General features: G+C 47.2%; 2 protein-coding genes across 2 annotated transcripts in view; one reads left to right on the top strand and one right to left on the bottom strand.

Annotated features, from left to right (window-relative positions):
* Window positions 1–437: 437 nt before the first annotated feature.
* HTR6 (5-hydroxytryptamine receptor 6) lies at window positions 438–14,757 on the top strand. The gene is made up of 3 exons (XM_032232214.1): window positions 438–1,157; window positions 11,205–11,363; window positions 14,350–14,757. The coding sequence occupies exons 1-3, from the start codon at window positions 438–440 to the stop codon at window positions 14,755–14,757; spliced, it is 1,287 nt and encodes a 428-aa protein (XP_032088105.1).
* Window positions 14,758–20,565: 5,808 nt separating this feature from the next.
* The window catches only part of TMCO4 (transmembrane and coiled-coil domains 4), a 32,509-nt gene continuing 28,369 nt past the window's right edge, over window positions 20,566–24,705 (bottom strand). Inside the window, exon 15 of the mRNA XM_032231488.1 lies at window positions 20,566–21,208. Coding sequence (XP_032087379.1) covers window positions 20,858–21,208 — 351 coding nt within the window. The 3' untranslated portion in view covers window positions 20,566–20,857. The remainder of the gene's footprint in view (window positions 21,209–24,705) is intronic.

Raw genomic sequence — 24,705 nt, forward strand, 5'->3', positions numbered from 1 at the left:
CTCTCCACCGCCAACCGAGAACGATCCCCTGCTCTGCGTCTCCGGGGAGGTCTCGGTGCTCCTCCAGAAGGGGAAGGGGAGAGGCACTCGCCACCGTTGCCAGCCGAGCAAGGCAGGCAGGGGAGGCTCACGGCTGCTGCTTCGCTTTCCTCCTCGTTTGTTAATCTCCTCTAAAGAGAACCTGACACGCTACAGGTAGGAGATGGGGAAGGGCTGCCAGCCGCCCAGGATGAGGGTCAGGGCAGCTGGTGGGGATACCCCAACGACTGGAGAGAAGGGGGACCCCCAGATTCCTAGCAAGGAAGAGTGAAAGCGCGAGAGAGGGAGAGAGAGAGAGAAAAGAGAGAGAGAGAGAAAAGAAAGAGAGAGAGAGCACTCAGCCCGGTGTCTCAGCCCGGCGTCCGGTCCTCCCTATGCCAAGGGCGCCACTCCCCCCCATGGACGGGCAGGCAGGCAGCCTCAACGCCAGCCTGATCGGGCAGGATGCTCGGCTGCGTGGCAGTGCCTGGACGGCCGCCTTCCTCTGCTTCGTCATCCTGCTGACCATGGTTGGCAACTTGGCCCTCATCCTCCTCATCTTCAGCCAGCGCTTCCTGCGCAACACCTCCAACTTCTTCCTGGTGTCTCTCTTCCTCTCCGACCTGATGGTGGGCCTGGTGGTCATGCCCCCGGCCATGCTGAACCAGCTCTACGGGCGCTGGGTCCTGGACGGCGCCTTCTGCTCCGTCTGGTTCTCCTTCGACGTCATGTGCACCAGCGCCTCCATCCTCAACCTGTGCGTCATCAGCCTGGACCGCTACCTGCTCATCATCTCCCCGCTCAAGTACAAGCTGCGAATGACTTCCAGCCGGGCCTTCTGGCTCATCCTGGCCACCTGGACGCTGGCGGCCTTGGTGTCTTTCCTGCCCATCAAAATGGGCTGGCACAAGATGGACTTTGACCGCCACCCGCTCAACGCCACCCTGCAGCTGGAAGAGGAGCAGTGCCGTCTGCTGGTCAGCTTGCCTTACGCCCTCATCGCGTCCGGCCTGACCTTCTTCCTCCCCTCGGTGGCCATCTTGTTCACCTACTGCCGGATCCTGCTGGCTGCCCGGAAACAGGCCCTCCAGGTGGCATCTCTCACCAACAACAAGCCCCTCGGCGAACAAACACAACAGGTAAATTCCCAGGTGGGGAAATGGGCTGGTTTAATGACCGTTGTCCTGGGGGGGGGTTAACACACTCCAGAGGGATGAATTAACTCTGCCCATGCTCAGAGAGACAGTGGTAGTTCCCAAATCTTCCTTCCCTTGCTAGCACTGCAGAGGCCACAGAAAATTAGATTGAACTCCGGGCCCGTGTCTGTCCCTCTGCCTCCAAAAGAGTTTTCATCCTGCTCCCCAAAAGGTTTCTGTCCCCCCCCCCCATTTTCAACAAATTTTCAAATTTCTCTAATGGTGTATTTTGGATTGGGGAGAGCAAGCTGCTCCAGGTGCAGGTTATAAACAAACGGAACTGCGACGCAAAGTCTTGACTAAATGAGCATTTAAACAAGGTTTGCTCCTCGTTTTAAGGAAAATAGAGAGCTGAAAGCAGTTTGTCACGCACTGAATTGAAGGAGAACTGGGCAAAAAAGAAGAAGAAGGAGGAGGAGGAGGAGGAGGAGGAGGAGGAGAAAATGAAAAATGGAATTTTCGTGCAACTTTTAACAAGGGTTGCAAACAAAACTTTTCTTAAGAGATGGGGTGGTTGTATTAATTTGGAAGCCACTGCTTTCGTCCCAAGTTCAACAGCTTGCGCATCCAATTTCTACTGCACCCGTGGAAAGCCACTGGACTCCGCGTGAGTCCGCGTTCTGGGAATGAGTCTCACCTTCTAATTAAGCCCTGCTATTAGTGCAATGCAATGTATCAGAGAGTGGGATACCCCCCGTGTGACTCCCTCCTGCTTCGTGTTGAGACTCTGGAAAGAGCAGAGAAAAGCAACAAGGATGATTAGGAGACTGGAGACTAAAACATACGATGAACGGTTGCAGGAACTTTGCATGGCTAGTCTAGTGAAGAGAAGGGCCAGGGGAGACAGGATAGCAGCCTTCCAATATTTGAAGGGCTGCCACAGAGAGGAGGAGGGGGTCAAGCTATTTTCCAAAGCACCTGAAGGCCAGAGAAGGAATGATGGATGGAAACTGAACAAGGAGAGATTCAACCTAGAAATAAGGAGGAATTTCCTGACAGGGAGAACAATCAACCCATGGAAGAAAAGTTGCCTTCGGAAGTTGTGGGAGCTTCGTCACAGGAAGCTTTCAAGAAGAAACTGGACTGCCATTTGTCAGAAATGGTGTATGGTCCCTTGCTTGGGTGGGGGGTTGGACTAGATGATCTACAAGATCCCCTCCAACTCTCTAAAAACCTTGGTCTAAAGACAGGTCCAGCAGAGCCTCTGATGCTAAAGACACAGAGTGATCGGCTTCTCCCCAAGGGAAAACTTGGGGGTGGGGGCTGCCAGCTGTGGCCCCTCCACAAATTAAGCATCCCAGGTGTGCTGAAGAAAGAGACTGCATCTATTTTGGAAGAGACAGTAACACCCTCCCCCGAGTTAGATGGAAAAGGTTAGGGAGAAGTCAAGGCATGGACCCCTAATTTCTAAAAATCAGATGCTTCTCTGGGAAAACGCCCAGCCTGCAGACAAGGTATTGACTATAACTTCTTTGCATTGACGTGATTGAGCTTGGAAATGCATAAAGCCGTTTTATATCCTTTTTTTAAGACAGAAGCGCAAATCTCTGGGTGGCCACAAGAGGGAAGCAGTATGATGTGAGAACATTTGGCCTCCAATTCAGTAGATCACGATTGAGTGACACTTGGTCCATCTTGAATAAAGTCCAGTTTCTAAACTCTTTCTGGATTTATAGTTCCTTATCCGAAGATGACAAGCTCAGCCACCGAGACCATGCATGCTATCAGGCTCATGCCTCCCAAAATGGAATTGAAATTTCCAAAACGCTGGTCTTAAGATAGCCTGCCCTGTCTAGAGAAGCTCCATTTCACTGATAATTACAGAACTGCTAAAGCCTTGATGGGGGGGGGACTGCTTAGTTCCTCCATATTTTTCCCTCCTTGGCAATCAGAAGGAAGCCTCAGATCTTTGCAGCTCAAAATCCATATTTAAAAGGGGTCTAACTCCAAAATTAGAGTTCGGGGAAGGGGCCGATTTGAAACTGCATTCAGTTTAGGTCGCCACAATGTAGAAAAGATGTGGAGACTCCAGAAAGAGTGCAGAGAAGAGCAACCAAGATTATTAGGAGACTGGAGACTAAAACATATGAGGAACGGTTGCAGGAACTGGGTATATCTAGTTTAATGAAAAGAAGGACTAGGGGAGACATGATAGCAGAGTTCCAATATCTCAGGGGCTGCCACAAAGAAGAGGGAGTCAAGCTATTCTCCAAGGCACCTGAGGGCAGGACAAGAAGCAATGGGTGGAAACTAATCAAGGAGAGAAGCAACTTAGAACTAAGGAGAAATTTCCTGACAGCGAGAACAATGAATCAGTGGAACAGGATTTGCCTCCAGAGGTTGTGAATGCCCCAACGCTGGAAGTCTTTAAGAAGATGTTGGACAGCCATTTGTCTGAAACGGTATAGGGTTTCCTGCCTAGGCAGGGGGTTGGACTAGAAGACCTCCAAGGTTCCTTCCAACTCTAGTATTGTGGTGTATTGATGGCCTTGTCCTCTTGTCTGGCCCCCTTTCACTCTCTTGTCCTCCGCACAATATCTGCAATTCTCAAAATAACATGAGCAGAGGTGGAGATGAACTGTTCCTTGGAAGAAGAGGGGAAAAATAATCAGCGCCAGCCCTGTTTTCCTCCCCCCCCCCCCATTAATCCACCCACCAACCTGTACCATGTGTGAGTAGGCAGGGAGCAACTGCTCAGCTCGGGAGGAAGCACAGAGTGACTTTTAATTGCTTCCCCGACGCAGCCAAGGAATTAAAGCTACATTAAGAATTGAAGTTGGGTCCTAGTTGGGCGCACAGCCTCCCCGTCAAGGGCCAGTCTACCTGCCCGTCATAAGGGGTGGTGGGGAGACGGTGCAAGAGAGGGCAACTGCTTTGATATCTGGTGTGGCAAACCCACCAAGGAAAAGTGTCCGTTCACTGTAAAAATGGATGAAAAGGAGTTTTGTAGGCAATGTAGGCAGATGGGGCATCATTAAGGCAATTCCCAGATTCTCGAACTAATGCCCACAGCTGCACCCAGCTAGAGAAGGTACCAAATTTGAGGTCAGGAGCGGCTTGCCATGTCTCAAGGATTCTGCCATTCCCAAGAATCCAATTTACACCAAGAAAAATTGGATTTTAGCCTATTTGTTCTGACCGAGGCTTCCCCAGCAGCACGAAGCCGAGTCCTCGTCCCTTTTATTTAATTGACACTGAATTCCTCTCCGGCAAAGTCTTTCCTCTTCCCAGAGTCTTTCAAGATAGTTCACAATTACCGACCTTTGTCAAGCTTGGAGAGTGGCCAGGCCGAGATCTTTCAGACGCCGCAATACTTGGCAAGGATGCAGGAATGAACGAATTGTCTCCTGCAAACTCCACTCCCCTGTCGCTCCTCTTTTATTCCCTATGGGAGGGGCCATTCACCATCCACCTGTGGCCTTACTCCCAAATCGACCTCTGTTCTTTAGCTGTTCCCTTCGTCTGGCAATTCTGCCCACTGGGAACAGGCTCCAGCTGTTCCTCTGCCCCACTGATGTCGGACCCCGAAGGCAGCTGATAACTGTCAGATGGGCCTGGCCCCCTCTCTGCCTGCGACACGGAGCCCTCGTCCGAGCCTTCCCCAGACTCCAGGACTGGCCCATCTTCCTCCCCAACCTCCTCACTGTCCGAATCTGCTGCCAGCTCCATTGGCCATTGGCAGGCTACAACACTATCCTTGGCATTTTCCATGCATGCTTGACTCAGAGGTGGGTTGCTACCAGTTCGCACCAGTTCGGGTGAACTGGTAGTGGACATTGGAACTGGGTCGCCAAACCAGTAGGGACAGCTGGCTGGCCATACCCCCGAACCGGTTCCCCAATCGCCCATGCCGTTGCCGGCATATATTTTTGTCACTCATTTTATAATGTCCCGCGCATTCGCAGAACAATTAACAGGCAATTGCGCATGTATAAGCAATGTGCGGGGAGCATAAGCTGAATTGGCAGTGACACCGGCAGCAACCCACTCCTGGCCTGGCTACAAGCCCCATCCTCCCCTCCCTGCCAACCAGCACAATGCCAAGCATCACCACAGAGACCCTCTCGAACAGGCCTCCCCAGGAAAGGTCTCACGGGGTTGATGGGCAGCCATCAAGACCACCTCCTGCCCCTCTTCTAACCCTGGCGGAAGAGAAGAACTCCAGAGACCAGGCTTAGAAGGGTCCCTGGCAGTCCTTTGGCTTTTGGGAAGCTCAACTGAGTCTTTCTGGGGGGGAAAATATAATCTAATTAAATCTTTTTTTTTGCAGAGTTCAGTAGGCACTTAAGCTGGTGGGAAATTAAATACGCCAGCAGGATTTTTGCCTTGGAAGGAGAGTGAGCCACTGGAGCCGGCTTGGATGAATAACATAATCTTATTTTTCTCTTGGCATGGGAAGACTCTGGAGCTCTCCCTGTGAGGGGGAGGGAGGGAGGGGGGGAGAGAAAAAGAAAAATGTTCCTCAGCAAATGAAACGTAATTAGCTAATATCGTTTAGTCACCAAGCAGCTTGTTAAGAAGGCAAAGACACCGGGGCTGCGGCACAGCATAAATCCGGAAAAAAGGAATCCGGCTTGCCAAAAATCTCCCTTCTAAATTATGAAGGGCTGAAAACAAAACACCGGACTAAGTTTCTAGTCCTCATGGGGGCGGGGGGGGGCGCGGGCAAAAGCTAACTTCACACGGGGGGGGGGGGCTGGGTGGCATAACACTAACATGCAGTCTAACCGTACTGCCTTTGAGAGCATCTAAGATGAAAAAGGTATAAATACTTCAAAGGTAATTAATTATAACTTACCATTTCTCTGCCGTTTCTCTTCCAATGACAACATTTTCCAGCAGGTTCTTATGTTATTTCGGTAGTTTTAAACTCTTTTTATTTCCAGGTCTGATGTCCAAATCTTTAAGGCACACAAGCCTATTCATTCCACACACACACACACACCGAAAAAAAGAAGTACATTTTAAAAAATAGGAACTTCTCAACCACTATCCAGTGCTTAAAGAAATAAATTAAAAATCTGCCTATTTAACCCAGAAGATTTAGACTATAATTCCTCCATTGTTTACACAAAATAAGATCTAATGAACTTTGGATTTGACAGGTTAATTTGTCTTACTCCATTAAGCCTTAATGTCATTGGTTTAGCATTTGGAATTCAGCATGGTGGTTTATAAACCAGAGTTTATAGCACATGTGATCTTACCTAAGTAGGGCTTATTGAATGAGGATTAAACCATGGTTCAGTCCCATATGTAAACCAGGATGTAGAGGGAGAACTAGAAAAGTACTGGAATTCTTTTAGGTATGTTAGGTATATTATATTAGGATGTATTAATACCACTTTATAAGGCCTTGGTAAGGCCACACTTGTAATACGGCATCCAGTTTTGGTCGCCACCATGTAGAAAAGATGTGGAGACTCTAGAAAGAGTGCAGAGAAGAGCAACAAAGAGGATTAGGGGCCTGGAGGCTAAAACACAGGAAGAACAGTTGCAGGAACTGGGTAAGTCTAGTTTAATGAAAAGAAGGACTAGAGGAGACATGATAGCAGTCTTCCAATATCTCAGGGGCTGCCACAAAGAAGAGGGAGTCAAGCTATTCTCCAAAGCACCCGAGGGCAGGACAAGAAGCAATGGGTGGAAACTAATCAAGGAGAGAAGCAACTTAGAACTAAGGAGAAATTTCCTGACAGTTAGAACAATTAATCTGTGGAACAACTTGCCTCCAGAAGTTGTGAATGCTCCAACACTGGATGTTTGTAAGAAGATGTTGGATGACCATTTGTCTGAAGTGGCATAGGATTTCCAACCTAAGCAGGGGGTTGGACTAGAAGACCTCCAAAATCCCTTCCAACTCTGTTATTCTGTTATATTTAACTGCAAACTCGTGTCAATTTCCAAATAACTATTGCAAGATAGGGAAACATCTATTAGAAGAGTTGAGGGGGAAATGGAATAGCACAGCCATTAATATGGTGCCCTATTGCTCTCTAACTAATAAGTTAATCAATAATTTATACAAATTCAACCAAAGGTGGAAATAGTTCAAATCTTTCAACATTTAAATTCTATTCTTGCAATTCCTGGATCTAATGCATGTCAAGAGCGATGCCTGCCTTTCTTAGAATTTTAGAAATTAAGATATATATTTTTTTAGAATTAGACCTCATTTCTAATTTGAGGTGGCAGTAAAAAGGATCATAAGCGCCGAGTAATTTAACTTGGCAATAATTGCCTCTAATTGACTCCATAGCCGGCGGAAGAAGAAAATGGAACATAATTGTAATTGCATTTAAATGCTAAGATGGGGTTTTTTAGGAATCTTACTTCCCCTCGTTCTTAGTCAATGCAAATAACCATTTGCTGATTTTTGGCTTGGAATTCCCCCCCACCCCCCCTTTTTTTGAGAAAAATAGAGAAACTGACTCCAATTTTCCAAGTTATCAGTAGGGGTGAGGAAGCAAATAAATGTCTTAAATTATTTCTTTTTTGATAAATTGAAGTCTGATGCATGCAGCTTTTTACAGCAATCTGCTGCTTGCTTATTTTTAACATACGAACTTGGAAAAACCCTAGCAGACTCAGGAAAGATTTTATTTATCAGATTTACATGCCTGCCCCGCCTTGTGCCATGGGCAGCGTATAAAACCATAAAAATAACCTTTTAAATGCATCCAGATATATACACCATATTATAAAAAGCTAATAAAAAGAACCAAAGACAAATTCCTTGTGTGTCCAGTCACACATGGTCCATAAAGAATTCTATTCTATTCTATTCTATATTCTGTTCTGTTTTATATTATATTCTGTTGTTCTATTCTATTCTACTCTCTATTCTATTCTATATTCTGTTCTATTCTATTCTACTCTATAATCTCTTCTATTTTATATTCTATTCTATATTCTGTTCTATTCTATATTGTTCTATTCTATATTCTGTTCTATTCTATATTCTATTCTGTTCTATTCTATATTCTATTCTGTTCTATGTTGTGTTCTATTCCTGTTCTATTCTACATTCTATTTTATTCTATTCTATTCTATGTTGTGTTCTTTTCCTATTCTATTCTATATTCTGTTCTATTCGATTCTATTCTCTATTCTATTCTAATAAACGAATTCTAATATTGGGGGGGAGGGATTTAGAAACCATAGAAAGCTAGGTGAGAAATCAGAATGGTGAGCTTTCTTCAACGAAGCCGAGTTTGTTGCAAGGTAGAAAATTACAATTTGATTTGCTGGCGGGGTGGGAATATGCTGGTGGGACTAAAAATGTGTTGTCGAAAACGCTCCAAGGCTGGGCATTCTTTTACCAACATTAAAAAAGGAAATAAATTCAAGAAGAAGCAAAGAAGATTTCCCTCTTGTGTTCCATTGGCGGAGGAGGGGATCCTTGCCCCCACCACTCTCCCAGGCCAAGGGGGAAAAAGGGGGAGAAAGCACCTCATTTGGGGGGATTGGAGGGGGATTGAAATGAACTGGAGATGCTTCCTAGATTTGGAAACAAGATTTGGAAAAAAAAAGCCAAGTTTGCCTGAGCTGGGTAAAAATGGGTGGCAGAAAAGTGGGAGGGGGGGAGGTTCAATACAATACAATACAATGCAAAACAATACAATACAATACAATAGCAGAGTTGGAAGGGACCTTGGAGGTCTTCTAGTCCAACCCCCTGCCTAGGCAGGAAACCCTATACCGTTTCAGACAAACAGCTATCCAACATCTTCTTACAAACCTCCAGTGTTGGAGCATTCACAACTTCTGGAGGCAAATCCTGTTCCACTGATTAATTGCTCTCACTGTCAGGAAATTTCTCCTCAGTTCTAGGTTGCTTCTCTCCTGGATTAGTTTCCACCCATTGCTTCTTGTTCTACCCTCAGGTGCTTTGGAGAATAGCTTGACTCCCTCTTCTTTGGGGCATCCCCTGAGATATTGGAAGACTGCTATCATGTCTCCCCTAGTCCTTCTTTTCATTAAACTAGTTCCCTGAAGGGGGGCAAAAGAGGCACCCCCTCCCAATTCAGCAAAAGCCAAAGGAAAAGAACTCAAAATGGACATTGCCTCCTCCTTCCTCAGCCCGGCCGCCCCCATGTCGGCAACTGGGGAGCAAAAGAAGCCCTGAGAGCGGAAAAAGGCTGCCGCGGCCTCAGCCCAGAGGGTGGGCGAGGCCTCCCCTCAGACCCCCTCCCCTTCCCCCCCTCCCGGGCTTCCTTCTGGAGGGGGGAGGGGGCTCTCAGGGGTCCCGAAGCTGCCCGGCCTGCGCTCTCGCCTCCCCTTCCCTAGCCGGAGGGCGACCGGGCTGAAGGGCGCCAGGCCGGACCTTTGAAGGCGCAGGGCGCGCGCCCGGCTGGCCAGACTTGAGCGAGCTTGGGAAGGTGGAAAGGTCGCCCGGAGGGGCCGCGAGGGATGGGCTCGGCTGACCGAAAGGAGGCAAAAAAAGCCCCCGGAGGTGGGAGGGGGTAATATTTCCAGATAGGGAGGGAGGGGGGGGAGAGATGATATCTGATATATCGAGTGATATATAGACAGATGATAGGTAGGTAGATGGATGGATGGATGGATGGATGGATGGATGGATGGATGGATGGATGGATGGATGGATGGATGGATATAGATGATAGGTGGATGGATGGATGGATGGGCAGGTGGATAGATAGATAGATAGATCAGATAGATAGATTAGATAGATCAGATAGATAGATGATAGATAGATGATAGATAGATGATAGATAAATGATAGATAGATGATAGATAAATGATAGATAGATGATAGATAGATGATAGATAGATAAGATCATATAGATAGATAGATAGATAGATAGATAGATAGATAGATAGATAGATGATAGATAGATAGATGATAGATTATATATAAGGATAAGATAAGGAGGAGACCTGTGGCTTAATGGCTAAGATGTTTGCCTAAGATGCAATACAGCACAAGTTCGAATCCCAGTAAGGGTATGGCTAGCTGATGAGAGCTAAATAGCTTGAAATAGATCTATACTAGTCTCCCTTTATTTATTTATCAGCACAAATAAACACACACACACACACACACATATATGATAGATCAGGTAGATAGATCAGATCTCTCTCTCTCTCCTTCCCTCCCTCTCTCTCTCTCTCCTTCCTTCCCTCCCTCCCTCCCCCCCTTTCTCTCAAGCATCATGTGGTTTGGATTAGTTTACCTGAAGAGTCCAGCCAGGCTACCTGCCTGCTTGATCCCTTCACTTTCCTCCCAACTACCTACCATCTATCCATCTAATCTACACCTGTCTTTTATCTATCATATCTTTCTCTATCCTATATTTTACACCTGTCCAATTCTACATGTCTTATCTATCATCTCTTTATCATTTTCTATCATCCTCATCTCTGTCTTTTATCTATCATCCCTATCCTCTCTCTTCTCTTACATCTATATCAATTTATCTTTTATGATTTATCTATCCCATCTATCTACTCTCACATCTACTGTATCTATTCACCCCTCTTACCTTCCTCTCTCTAGCTCAGTGGGGGGTCTTCTTTGCAAGGAATCCCCTGCCCCACAAAATATCGGCTGTCCACACGCTAAGCTCCAAAGCCAGGTTGGTCCTTGGTGGCTCAGTGCCCCTCGAGCCGGGAAACTCACCACCTGAGTTTGCAAGGAAAGGTGGAAAGGGAAGGATACTGCAAAATCTCCATTTCCATCCCACTCTGGGACCAGCCAGAGGTGGCATTTGCCGGTTCTCTGAACTACTCAAACTTTCCGCCACCGGTTCTCTGAACTACTCAAAATTTCTGCTACCGGTTCTCCAGAACCTGTCATAACCTGCTGGATTTCATCCCTGGGCTGCATCCTTGCTCCCCCCCCCCATTTGCAGTAGCTGGGCACCACCCTGGCATCACCAGCCCCTTCGCAGAGTCCCAGTTTTGGGCATCTGAGCATGCTCCTTTTCCAAGCCTTTCTTGACTTCCTTCTGTTTTGGGGGTTCTTCACAGGTTCCTCGAGACCAAGGCCAAGGAAGCGGGGTGAGTAACAATCGTAAGATTGCCAACAAGCACAGCCGACGGGCACTCAAGGCCAGCTTGACCCTTGGCATCCTTCTGGGCATGTTCTTTGTGGCTTGGCTACCTTTCTTTGTCTGCAACATGGCTCAGGTAAGCACTCTGGAGGTAAATTCTTCCCTGAAGGGAAGGTTTGCGAGGGGGCAGAGAGACGATAGGGAACCTGGGGTGTGTGTGTTTATATGTGGGGTATATGGCAGAAGGGAAATTGGGAGCCCGCTCAGCTCCAGTTATCTCCCACTTCTTGTCTGTAGAGATTCTCTGTTGTCAAGGTCATGGTTGTCCCAAAGGTGACAGTAGATAGATAGATGATAGATAGATAGATAGATAGATAGATAGATAGATAGATAGATAGATAGATAGATAGATAGATAGATAGATAGATAGATAGATGATAGATAGATATAGATAGATAACTAGATAGATAGATAGATAGATAGATAGATAGATAGATAGATAGATAGATAGATAGATAGATAGATAGATAGATGATAGATAGATAGATAGAGATAGATAGATAGATAGATAGATAGATAGAGATAGATAGATAGATAGATAGATATAGAGAGAGATAAATAGATAGAGATAGATAGATAAATAGATAGAGAGATATAGATAGATAGATAGATAGATAGATAGATAGATAGATAGATAGATAGATAGATAGATAGATAAATGGATATAGATAGATAGAGTTAGAGATAGATAAATATATACAGATAGATAGATAGATAGATAGATAGATAGATAGATAGATAGAGATAGAGAGAGATAGATAGAGATAGAGAGATAGATAGATAGATGTAGAGAGATAGAGAGATAGATAGAGATAGATAAATAGATACAGATAAATGGACGGAGGGCTGGCTGGCTGGATAAATAGATATGATATTGATCAATATATAGACAATAGATAGATGGATGGATACATAAATAGATAGATATAGACAGTTGATAGATAGATAGATACATAGATAAATAGATATGATATCGATATAGATAGATAAATAGATATGATATCGATCAATATAGAGACAGTAGATGGATAGGTAGATAGATGGATGGATGGATGGAGGGAGGGATGGAGGGATAGATAGATATGATATCGATCAATATATAGACGATAGGTAGGTAGGTAGGTAGGTAGGTAGGTAGGTAGGTAGGTAGGTAGATAGATAGATAGATAGATAGATAGATAGATAGGTAGGTAGGTAGCAGATAGATATGTGGCAGAAGGGAAATTGGGAGCCCTCTCAGCTCCAGTTATCTCCCATTTCTAGTCTGTAGAGATTCTCAAGTCATCCAGGTCCCAGTTATCCCAAAGGTGCTTTTTTTTCCCAGGAGGCAACTGGACTTTTTTCTTTTTTTTCTTTTGAAGACGTTTCGCTTCACATCCAAGAAGCTTCTTCAGCTCTGACAGGATAGTGGGAGACGGAAGGATTGATCCTCCTTGCAGACAGCTGGTCATTTGCATCCTTTTAGAGAGTCGTTGAGGCCCCTTGGAGATTTGTCCATTGAGGCCCCTTGGAGGTTTGTCCATTGAGGCCCCTTGGAGGTTTGTCCATTGAGGCCCCTTGGAGGTTTGTCCATTGAGGCCCCTTGGAGGTTTGTCCGTGTCCTCAAGGTCACCTGAGTGGTGCAAATGGTTCCTGAAGTCTCCAATTTTTTTCCCTCTGGAATGGATTTCCAGAAGAAGCTTCTTGGATGAGGAGAGAAACATCTTCAAAGAAAAGACAATTTGCCTCCTGAAAAAGCACCTTTGGAACACCTGGGCATCTTCTTGTGATCCTGAAGATTCGAATTTAAATCCTCACGTGGCTCTGGATATTTTTATTCCTTTTACTCTCGTTCCAAATGTATATAAATCCTTTTGCATCAACTAAAGGTGAACAAAAGGATGAGGCTTTTAAAAAAAAAACAATTCTCTAGAACAGTGTTTCTCAACCCTGGCAATTTTTAAGTCCTCTGGACTTCAACTCCCAGAATTCCCCAGCCAGTGCTGACTGGAGGATTCTGGGAGTTGAAGTCCACAGGACTTAAAAGTCGCCAAGGTTGAGAAACACTGCTCTAGAAGCAATGCATTGTTAGAAAAAGCAGTTCAGGAAGACAATTGTCCTTGTCTGTTCCAAACCCTAATAGATTCACAGATGGTCCTCGACTTACGACAGTTCATTTAATGACCGTTCAAAGTTACAAGAGCACGGGGAAAAAAGTGGCATCCTTTCTTCACGCTTAACGACCATTGTAGCATCCCCATGGTCACGTGATCAAAATTCAGATGCTTGGCAACCGACTCATACTTCCGACGGTGGATTGTGGGTCCTGAGGCCGTTCTGTGGCCTTCTGAGAGTGGGGAAGCCAGATTCATTTAACAACAGTTTTACTAACTGCAGTGATTCACTTAACACTTACAAGAGCTGCGGTGGCATAGTGGTTACAGTGCAGTACTGCAGGCTACTTCTGCTGACTGCCGGCTGACTGCAATTTGGCAGTTTGAATCTCACCAGGCTCAAGGTTGACTCAGCCTTCTGTCCTGCCAAGGTGGGTAAAATGAGGACTCAGATTGTTGGGGGGCAAGAGACTGACTCTGTAACCGCTTAGAGAGGGCTGTAAAGCACTGTGAAGCAGTATATAAGTCTATTGCTCTTCCTTCCTTCCTTCCTTCCTTCCTTCCTTCCATCTGTTCCTCCCTCCCACTAGTTAGAATGCAGCTAACTCTGCCCACTGCCAACAGTTCGATCCTGCCTGGCTGGCTCAGGATTGTCTCAGCCTTCCATCCTTCCGAGGTGGATAAACTGAGGACCCAGATTGCTGGGGGCAAGAGATTGTGACACTTAGAGAGGGCTGTAAAAGCACTGTGAAGTGGTATATATATAAGTCTAAGTGCTATTGCTAACAACTGAGGCCAGGAAGGTCCTAAAATGGAGCAAGCCTCACTTAACGACTGTCTCGATTAGCAGCATAAATTTTGATCGTATGTCGAGGACTACCTATATTTGCAAAAAAGCGGCAGCTTCTCTTATTCTGTCATTCCTTTCGCTTCTCCTCAAATGGCCGTCTTCTTCTCGCTTTCCTCCAGGCGGTCTGCAACTGCATTTCGGAAGATTTTTTCGACCTCCTGACCTGGCTGGGCTACTGCAACAGCACCATGAACCCCATCATCTACCCGCTCTTCATGCGGGACTTCAAGAGGGCCATGGCCAAGTACTTGCCCTGCTGCCCCCGCGCGTGGGAACGCAGGCCCAGCCGGGTCTCGCTCTCCCTCAGGAATTCCAACAGCGGCCCCCGGCCAGGGGTTTCCCTCAGGAACGCCCTGACTCTGCCAGGGGAAACGGACTCGGCCGATTCCATCGTCCACGGCAACGACCACAGCAGCCAGTCGCTCGGCTTCCTCCCAGCTACACGGGCCAACTCGGTTCACCTTTCCGACGCCGAGCGGACGGAGCCAAAGTTGAACCTCATCTATCTGAACACGCCCTCAGACTGAGCGCTGCCCCTGGTCAGCTCCAGGTTGATCGGTTGTTTCTGACCTGTGCTGGGGATGGGGGCAAGACAATGCCACTGGTCAAGGGTCAATCTCCAAACCCACAAATGTCCTTCCTTTCATCTTCTCCCTCCTCAGAACTTACTGCATTTTTTCAGAGTATAAGATGCACCGGAGTATAAGACGCACCAAGATTTTGAAGAGGCAAATTTAAAAAAAAACCCTGTTTTGCACTCTGCAGACCTCCCAAAAACGGCCCATTTTTCATGAAAACATGCCCATTTTTTTTCTCAAAAAAAAGGGGGGGCATGCATAGCCTTTAGGAGATTTATAGAGTGCTCCTGGGGGGCAAAATTGAGCAAAAAGTGGCCGTTTTTTTGCTCATTTCTGCCCTCCCCGGCCCCCAGGAGCACTCTGGAAGCCTCCTAAAGGCTATGCACAGCCATTTTGGTGAAGGGGCGGGGCTTGGGGGAGGCAAAAAATGCTGTATTCAGTGTATAAGACACACCCAGATTTTCAGCCTCTTTTTTGAGGGAAAAAGGTGCGTCTTATAGTCTGAAAAATACGGTGGATTTTTTTCTCTGTCTGCCAGCCTCTCAGCTTGGTTGCCTTCTAGCGTAATTCCCCCCCCCCTCACACACACACTTTGTATGTGGTTGCAGAACACACTGTTGTGGCCTGCTGGCAGCCGGCAGAGCTGACAGCAAAGTCCGACAGCGAGGAGGCTGGGGAGGAACATGGGCCACTCCTGGGGGCTGAGGATAGACGCGGGCTCTGCGTCGGAGGTAGAGAGGGAGCTAGAAAGCAGCGAGGCAGAAGAACAGCTGGAGCCTGTTCCCAGTGTACGCCTACGCAGAGCTGCCAGAAGACAAGAACAGCTAAGAAAATAATGTTGACTTGGGAGTAAAGCCACACCTTGGGAGGTGATTGGCCCCTCCCAGAGGAAACAAATGAGGGGTGAACAGGGAAACAATATGTTCTTTCGGTCGTTTCAAGAGTGGAAATTCTGTTTGTGACTATAAGAGACGCTGTGCCAAGTTTTGCCTTGCCCTGTGTTTGGTAACTAATTATCTGGCAGCTCGCCAAGTGAGATAAGGTCCATGTTGATAAATATTCCTTTGAAAGGCTTGTGGACTGTGAATGAAAGGAATTCACAGTTGTGTAAATAAAAGGGGTTTTGCCGGGACCAAGACTCCACTTCTTGCTTGTTAAGGAAGCCTGAGTCAGAACACACTGCCAAGGAAACGTGTGTGTACCCATGAGTGTTTAAGAGGGAACCACAACGGGAGCCTGCCCTGGCTGGAGTTGCACCCGCTCCAATGTTCTCATCCCCTCTCCGACCTACAGACTGGCCACTTGTTGCCCCAGCCGTCCCCCTCTGCCGTTTTCCCCAAACCAGAACCCCATTTTACACCTTGCGCGCAGCACCCAACAGAAAAGTTTCCCTTTGTTTTTTCCCCAAACCGGGGTTAGCGACAAACAAACCAGAATAATCTGTGATTGCATCATCTGTGCACTGCTTAATCCTGGCCTCCTGGGATTATACATCTGAAATCCCAACAAGGTACAATATTGCCAGATTTGAGGGATTTATTACATTTATTACATGCTGTTTCTAACATGAAAGGACCACCGGCCCACCCTCCTCACCCTTCACAGCTCTTGGTCAGCTTTCTGCATTTTTTACAAGCCACAGCAGCCTATTTATGTATACATTTATTTATTTATTGAGTTTATATTGCCACTTATTCGCCCACGGCAACTCAAGAGATTATCTTCAGCCTGCCTCTCTGAGCTGCATCTGACTGCAGCGTGGAAGGAATCGGGGTGGCATTGCTCACTCTCACAGTTGTGGATGTTATTATAGGCCAGTTCAGGTACAGATTAACAAGAGTTGGAAGGCACCTTGTGGGTCATCTAGTCCACCCCCCCCCCAAACAGGAGACCCTACACCATTTCTGACAGATGGCAGTCCAGTCTCTTCTTGAAAGCCTCCAGGGATGAAGCTCCCACAATTTCTGAAGGAAACTTCAGTTCCATCGATTGATTGGTCTCACTGTCAGAAAGTTCCTCCTTATTTCTAGGTTGAATCTCTCCTTGGTCAGTTTCCACCCATTGTTCCTTCTCTGGCCTTCAGGTGCCTTGGATAATAGCTTGACCACTTCCTCTCTGGGGCAGCCCCTCAAATATTGGAAGATGCTATCCTGTCCCCCTTGATCCTTCTCTTCTCTAAACTAGCCATGCCCAGTTCCTGCAACTGTTCTTCATATATTTTAGCCTCCAGTCCCCTAATTCTCTTTGTTGCTCTTCTCTGCACTTTTTTCTGGAGTGTCAACCAGGAGTGAAATGCTAAAGGTTCGGGCTGGTTCACAGAACCGGTAGCAAAAAAATACTAGAAAAAGCTTTCAAAAAACCTCCCAACGATCGCATGTCGCACAGCTGAGCTTCAGAACTTTTTTATTTTCTACAGGTACTCTGGAAACGCTGTGGTGTGTCGTGTCCATTTTTGCTCATAGCAGGCTTCCTTGCTAGGCCAAAAATGGGAGGGGGTGGGGGTGCTGAGAGAAAGAAAAGAAAGAATAAAGGGAGGGAGGGAAAAAGGAGAGGAAGGGAAAGACGACAAACCTGGGCACTAGAAGCAGCTTCAGAGGATAATCCAGGAAGGGACCTGGAGGTCATCTAGTCCAACCCTGCTCCAGCAGGACATTGTTTCTCTCTCCTGTTACATGACTGCATAGCCACACCCACCCAGTCACATGACCCCCCACCAAGCCACGCCCACAGACCTGGTAGTTAAAAAAAATAGATTTCACCTCTGGTCTCAACATTTTTTTTTATAGCGTGGGTGACCAAAACTGGATGCAGTACTTTTAGGTGTGGCCTTACTAAGGTTTTAGAGAGCGGTGGGTGGAAATTTAACTCCTGTTCAACTACTGAACCCCAAGCAAGTTTGAGTCCAGCTTGTGACCTCAACACACCTCCCAAGTGTGTTTGTTCGCATGGGCTTAGCTGGAAAAGAATTGGGGTTTGCATAGGGCAAAGTGGGGTCAATTTCTCAATCTCTCCCCTTTTAGCTTGGTTGCCTTTTGTACTGTAGGAAATTAGCACCCACCCCTCCTATGAAAAATGAATTATCCTGGGAAATATTGAAAACGCAGAATATTATATTTCCCTGGATCAGAAATGGAGAAACATGTTTTTAGGCAGGAAACACGACTCACTTTTCATAGCCCCCGCCTTTCTCAATAGTCCGTTAGGGGCCCCACAGCTAGTTTACTCTACATAGCAAAGGTAGGATTAGCCTTCTATAGAAACTCACCACGTGGCATCTGGGAACTCGACCAAACTTGGGACTCAAAACACAGCTTAGAGAGTTGGCCCCATAGGAGTCTGACAACCAATCAGAATACATTTCCCAACACAGGAACAGGAAACATAGGGGTGGGGCTGAACAGAGTATAAACAATCCAGCCACCCTCTTCTTTCTCTTTTCTTCTCCCCCCCCAACACCTGGAAGCATGTGATCACCTTTCCCCCCAGGACTTCAAGCCAATGTGTTCCCCATTAAAACCATCTTTCCAAGCAGCCTCCCTGTTCCTTGTGTCTGTTCCTCCACTTGGAGCTGAACCCAGAAGGACATTTCTTCCACCAGTACTGATTGAAAAAAATGTCAAAATAAAGAGATTTGTCTCTATTTATGCCCGCCTGTTGTCTCTTCATCTTTGCTCCGTTTCTCTCGGGCTTCCGAAAATAGCCAGCGCAGCCAAATGCTGCAGGGAGCGCCGAATTGCAAGAAAAATGCCCTATTTGGCTTATGATTATTGCTTCTGCTACTGCCACCAGGGCCCTCTCTGCTCTGAGCAGCACCCAAGGGACCTAATGAAATGTTGGGTTTTTTTTAAAGGGAAGAAGATATAGAAAGTACAAATTGAATTTAACCTGACAGCAAAGGCCAGCTGAGTCTGCCCTTTCCCAGGCCGCTTATTTTTTCCCTCTCTGCTTGGATGAAGACGCAGAAGAACATCCAAGCGCTAAGAAACGAAATCGTAGGAAAGATAAAAATGACAAATGAATATTGTCTCCCAAAAGCAGGGTGGCGGGGGAAGGCTAGGGAGCCTGCCCTCTTGTGGTCACTAACAGCCATGGCAACTGGCAGAGAGATCCAAGGTGAGTCATTATTATTACTACTTAAAGGTAGTCGCCTTAAAACAACAGAGGGAGGGAAGGGAGGTGGGGATCTAGGGGGAGGGGGGAAATATAATATGTGTTAAATTTTAAAGCACGATTGCACTTGTATACTGTGGCTTTTTAATGCTAGTGTCAAAACAGAACAAACTGAATATATTGGAAGGTAATAGAAGTATACCAAAGGGAGGAGCTGAATGAAAGAAGAAGGAGGGTGGAGAGGGTGAGAGAGAGGAGGAGGAGAAGGAAGGGAGGGAATGGATTAAGAGAGGGAGTGATAGGGTTAGGGTTAGATAGAGGGGGAGGGGAAGTAGGTGTAGAGGGGTAGGAGAGAAGGAAGAATGAAAGTTGGAGGGGGTTGAAAGAGGGTGTATGGTGGGCTAAGGCGGTATATTGGGTTTGTATTGTAGGGGGCATTTTCTATAAAAGTGAGGGCTGTGTTTATTACCCAATGTTATATGCCTCGGTTATGCACAGTAAACATGTGATTGTATAGAATGAAATGGAAATAAAAAAGACTTGTTAAAAAAAACCAAAAAAAAACCAGATCTTTCAAATGGGTGACATACTAGCCAGCCATTCACATCAGTGGCAGGATACGACCGGAGGGCATCTACATTTTTATATGGGGCAGTTGGTGAATTCTGAAAGAGGCTTTTTCCTGCCGGGTGCATCTGTATGCGCGCAATAGAGCCTCTCCTTTCAGAAGCAGGCTACCCTCCCTTTGCTCTGCTTCCCAGGCTTAGGAGGGGATCCAAAGACTCCTAAATCCAGAGAGATTTTCCCCCCCTTCCTTGCCGCCTGGCTCAGGGAGTGATCAAAACAGCTTTTCTTAACATGATTTTAACTTGCTAACCTTTTTTTTAAGGGAAGGAAAAAAGCATGCTCTATGTTGTGGGGGGGAGGGAGGGGGGCATTCCGAGATTCACTCCCTCCCCCCCCAGACATGATTGGACTACAAAGCCACTCCTGCTGCCAGTGGACAATGGGAGCTGTAGTCAGGGACTTGTAGAGCCGAGGTTTATGGAGTGCCCACTTTTGACGCAGCCAACGGACGGTGAATGGCCCCTCCCAGAGGGAATAAACAAAACCTCCTGTTGTGGCCCGCCATCGGCCCTGTGGAGCTGGCAGCAAAGTTGGACAGTGAGGAGGTTGGGGAGGAAGATGGGCCAGTCCTGGAGTCTGGGGAAGGCTCAGATGAGGGCTCTGTGTCGGAGGCAGAGAGGGGGCCAGAGCCGTCTGACAGTTATCAGCTGCCTTCAGAGTCGGAGATCAGTGACGCAGAAGAACATCTGGAGCCTGTTCCCAGTGTGCACATGCGCAGAGCTGCCAGACGAAGGGAACAGCTAAAGAACAGGGGTCGACTCGGGAGTAAAGCCATAGGTGGACAGTGAAGGGTCCCTCCCAGAGGGAATAAAGAGGAGCGAAAGGGGAGGCGAGTTTGCAGGAGACAATGAGTTCACTTCATTCGTGTGGAGATCCATCCCTGAGTACTTGCCAAGTAATTGCTGCTACAGCGTGGAGTTTAGAAGATATCGGCCTGGCAGCTCTCCAAGCCTGATCAAGGTCTGTAGTTGTGAAATCTCATGAAAGACTGTTGGTCGGGACTTTGCTGGAGAGGGATTCCCTTTAACTTAAATAAAAGGGGTTTTCTCGGGATGAGGAGTCGGCTTCGTGCTTTTGGGAAGCCCAGGTCAGAACACCTCCACGTTCGGGGGCAGGATACCAGGCGTCGGAGAAAAAGAGCGGAGAGGGGCTTGCTGACTCTGACGCCAGCATTTCTGAGGTTCCCCGCTTGTCTGAGACTAAGGCACAGGAGAAAAAAGACACAGTCCTTCGGAACGGCTCCGTCCGTGCAAAATGCATTTCCTCTGGGTGTCCGGGCACCCCGAGGTCCGCAGAGAAGATTTGGGCGATATCAAGAGGGAGAGGAGGAGGAGGATGGGGAGAGGATTTCATGAGGCTGTTCCTCTTTAGAAACCCTGGCTGGAGAAACCTCACATTCCTGCCCAGGAGCGGAGACTGGCTCCCAGCACCAGGAGTCTTCATGGCCGTTGAGGCCTTCCCCTTCCTTGGCTCCATCCACGTCAGGCCTGCCCAGCCCACTGGGCCCCACAGAGGCTGCGCCATCGGGAGGCATCCCCTGTTTCTCCTCCTCGCTGGGGGTAAGAATCCCAAGGAGGCCCCCTTGTTCTTGCTGTCTTGTTTTGAGCCCCACGGCCTTCAGGATGCCGTCCATTTGCTTCATGTAGTCCAGGTGGCCATTGACCTGCAAGGGAAGCCAAAACCGAGGGTCAGACCCCCCCTCACAGGCTGAAGCAGACTGTTCTGACCCAGCTCCCCAACCACGACAAATCCTCTGAAGTGAACGCAAAGATCCCTTTATTAGGAGAGACGGCAGCCCCGGCAAAAAGTTTATCTCTCACCGCAGGCTAACAAGTCTGTCCGGCAGGGAGGTGAATAGTTGTCTGCCACATCTATTCATCTCCGCCCCCTGCCTTTTATCCCCAGAGTAGGGTGGGGCTTCACTAGCAGTTGTGGCACTTCCGTCCCAAGGACTGGCCCATAGATTTCCACTGCTCTCCTCTCCTCTGCCTTCTGCGTATCAGGCACTGGACCCAGCTGTTCCTCCTCTTCCTCATCAGCCACCTGAGAGCTGATGGACAGCCCAGGCTCCACACACACACACACACACACACACACACTCTCTCTCTAAGCGAAGGCGCTCCAGCGCTCCTTCGCTTAGTGGCGGCCGCAAAAAGAGTGGCAGCCCAGTGACGCTAAGGCTGGCAAGAGTGTGCCAGAAACAGAGACAGAGCTTCCGGCCCTCTCTGGATCAGCTGCTCCATGGGCTGAAGTTAAGGGGCCTCCTGCACCTCCAAAATAATAAGACCCTCCCCCTGAAAATAAGGCCAAGCGCTTATTTCGCGGGGTCAAAGGAAAATAAGACCTTGCCTTATTTTGGGGAAAATAAGGTACTTATTGCGAGGGGATGAAAATATCAATTGGAAAGTTGCAGGTAATAAGGCCTAGGAGTGAGCTTGCCGGCTTCACTGAACCAAAGTTTTAAACTTTTAAATTAACGTAATTGCAAAATGTACCAGACTAATATTTCTAACGTCCTGACTTGTATCTGCATTTTCTGCAAAGTTTGTACGGATATATAAGGAGACAGTGGGAAACGAAGAACCGAAAGTAACCAATGTCTGAGAACTTCAAATGTACACGGGGGTTTGCACAGAGTGACGGTCAGTAAGACAGAAAAAGGAAGCAAGCTGTGAAGTGCGTGCAGAAAAGTATAAAAAGAATGTCTTGGGAAGAGTTCAGGGCCACTGGATGTAGCTGTCGTATTTTTCGGAGTTTAAGACGCACCTTTTTCACTCAAAAAAGAGGATGAAAATCTGGGCGTGTTTGATACAGTGAATACAGTATTTTTGGCCTCCCAAAACCCCGCCCCCTTCGCCAAAATAGCCGTGCATAGGCTTTAGGAAGCTTCCAGAGTGCTCCTGGGGGCTGGGGAGGGCAAAAATGAGCGAAAAATGGGCAGTTTTTTGCTCAATTTTGCCCTCCCCTCCAGCCCTCAGGAGCACTCTATAAGCCTCCTAAAGGCTATGCACGGCCATTTTTTTTTACAAAAAACAAGGCTATTTTTGCAAAAATCAGGTCGTTTTTTGCTCATATTTGCCCCCCCCCCCCTCCAGGAGCACTCTACAAGTCTCTGGAAGGCTATTCATGCCCTTTTTCTGACAAAAAAACAGGCCTTTTTTGGAGGTCTGCAGAGTGCAAAAACTTTTTTTTTTAATTTGCCTCTTCAAAATCTTGGTGCGTCTTATACTCCGGTGCGTCTTATAGTCCGAAAAATACAGTAATCCCTGCTGGATTCAGCTATGTAGTTGGACCTCATTGCAATAAGTTGTTAATGTAGGTAATGCTATGTTGGGCTATTCATGTTCTAAATTGCTCATGAAACAATAAACCTCTGATCTTAAAGTAAGATTTATTGCTTGTGGTTGATTGTGGTTTCCCCCCCCCCTTTTTTTTTTAATCGGGATATTTTTATGACATTATCCTGAAACGCCAAAAGGGGTTTGAGTCTCCCGATTTCCTGATCCTCATCCTCTGTTTTACCAGGCAATCTGCCGCTAGCGACAATTCTCCCGCCCTCTGCTCTTTTAATTTTTAGCAAGACTGGAGCGTTAATTAAAAAAAAATCTTGTCTAAAGTCCCCAAATGCGCCTCTGATCTTCCGATGCCAGCCGGGAGCTCGGAGGGCGGCAAGGAAAGCAGATGGCCAGGAAATCAATCAAGGTTTAGCAGCAGAACCACAATCCTCAGAATTAATGCGGTGGGGTGGGGGGGAGAAGAGAATAAAGGAGCCATTTGGCCCTGGACTCTGTTTGGGGAGCAAGAGGCACTTCTAGAGGCCAACAACTCACAAAATCTGCAATGTGAGACACCCCCCACCCCCTGTCATTTCTGCTGCCAAGCCCCCTGCTTGGACACTCCTCTTGTGATGCGGTAAATCAGGGGTGTCAAACTCGCACACACACACACACACCGAGGTGCTTAGATCTGGCCTACGGGGCCAGCTTGGAAACAGCAAAGGACCAGCCTGTGGTGCCTCCGGAAGCGAAAATGGAGCTGGGAAGGGCCACGCACCCTTCCATGCGCCCAGCCCTGTTTTTGCTGGCAGAGGGCTATCAAAGCAAACTAAAAACAAAACAAAAGGAAAAATGTTTCCCCTTTTTGCCTTTTGAGCATCCAAGAAGGGACAGGACAGAAAGGGAAAAGGGAAATATGGGAAGAGGGCAAGGCAGGGAAAAGGAAGGGGGGAAGGAAGAAGAACAGAGAATGAAGAGGGAAGGAAAAAGAAGGAAAGGAGGCAGGAAGGAAGGAAGAAAATAGAAGGAGGGGAAGGAGGAAGAACAGAGAATGAAGAGGGAAGGAAAAAAAGGAAAGGAAGGAAAGGAAGGAAGGAAAGAGGGGAAGGAAGAGAACAGAGAATGAAGAGGGAAAGAAAAAGAAGGAAAGGAGGCAGGAAGGAAGGAAGGAAAAAGGAGGGGAAGGAGGAAGAACAGAGAATGAAGAGGGAAGGAAAAAAGGAAAGGAAGGAAGGAAAGAGGGGAAGGAAGAGAACAGAGAATGAAGAGGGAAGGAAAAAGAAGGAAAGAAGGAAAGGGGAAGGAGGAAGAACAGAGAATGAAGAGGGAAGGAAAAAGAAGGAAAGGAGGCAGGAAGGAAGGAAAGGAAAAAGAAGGAAAGAGGGGAAGAACAGACAATGAAGAGGGAAGGAAAGAAAAGGAAAGGAAGGAAGGAAAAAGAAGGAAGGAAGATTATAGTGAGAGGGAACATCTTTTTCTCTGAAGATGTTTCGCTTCTCATCCAAAAAGCTTCTTCCACTCTGACTGGATGAAGGTGGGGAATGGAAGGAAGTAAACTCCTTGGAGAGAGCTGGCTGTTTGCATCCTTTTAGAGAGCCGTTGAGGCCACTTGGAGGTTTCTCTGTGTCCTCAGAATCCCCTGAGTGGTGCCAATGGGTGTGCAGCCTTCTACAACCCAGCCCTTTCAACAGTTCCAAGGCTCCACACCTCTTAGCCCCACTCAGGTGACTCCGAGGACAAAGACAAACCTCCAAGTGGCCTCAACGGCCCTCTAGAAAGATGCAAATGACCAGCTGTCTGCAAGGAGTATCAATCCTTCCCCATCCTCATCCAGTCAGAACTGAAGAAGCGTTTTGGAGGAGAAGCAAAACGTCTTCAAAAGAAA

This window comes from Thamnophis elegans, chromosome 15, assembly GCF_009769535.1.
Source record: "Thamnophis elegans isolate rThaEle1 chromosome 15, rThaEle1.pri, whole genome shotgun sequence".
Taxonomy (NCBI): Eukaryota; Metazoa; Chordata; class Lepidosauria; order Squamata; family Colubridae; genus Thamnophis; species Thamnophis elegans.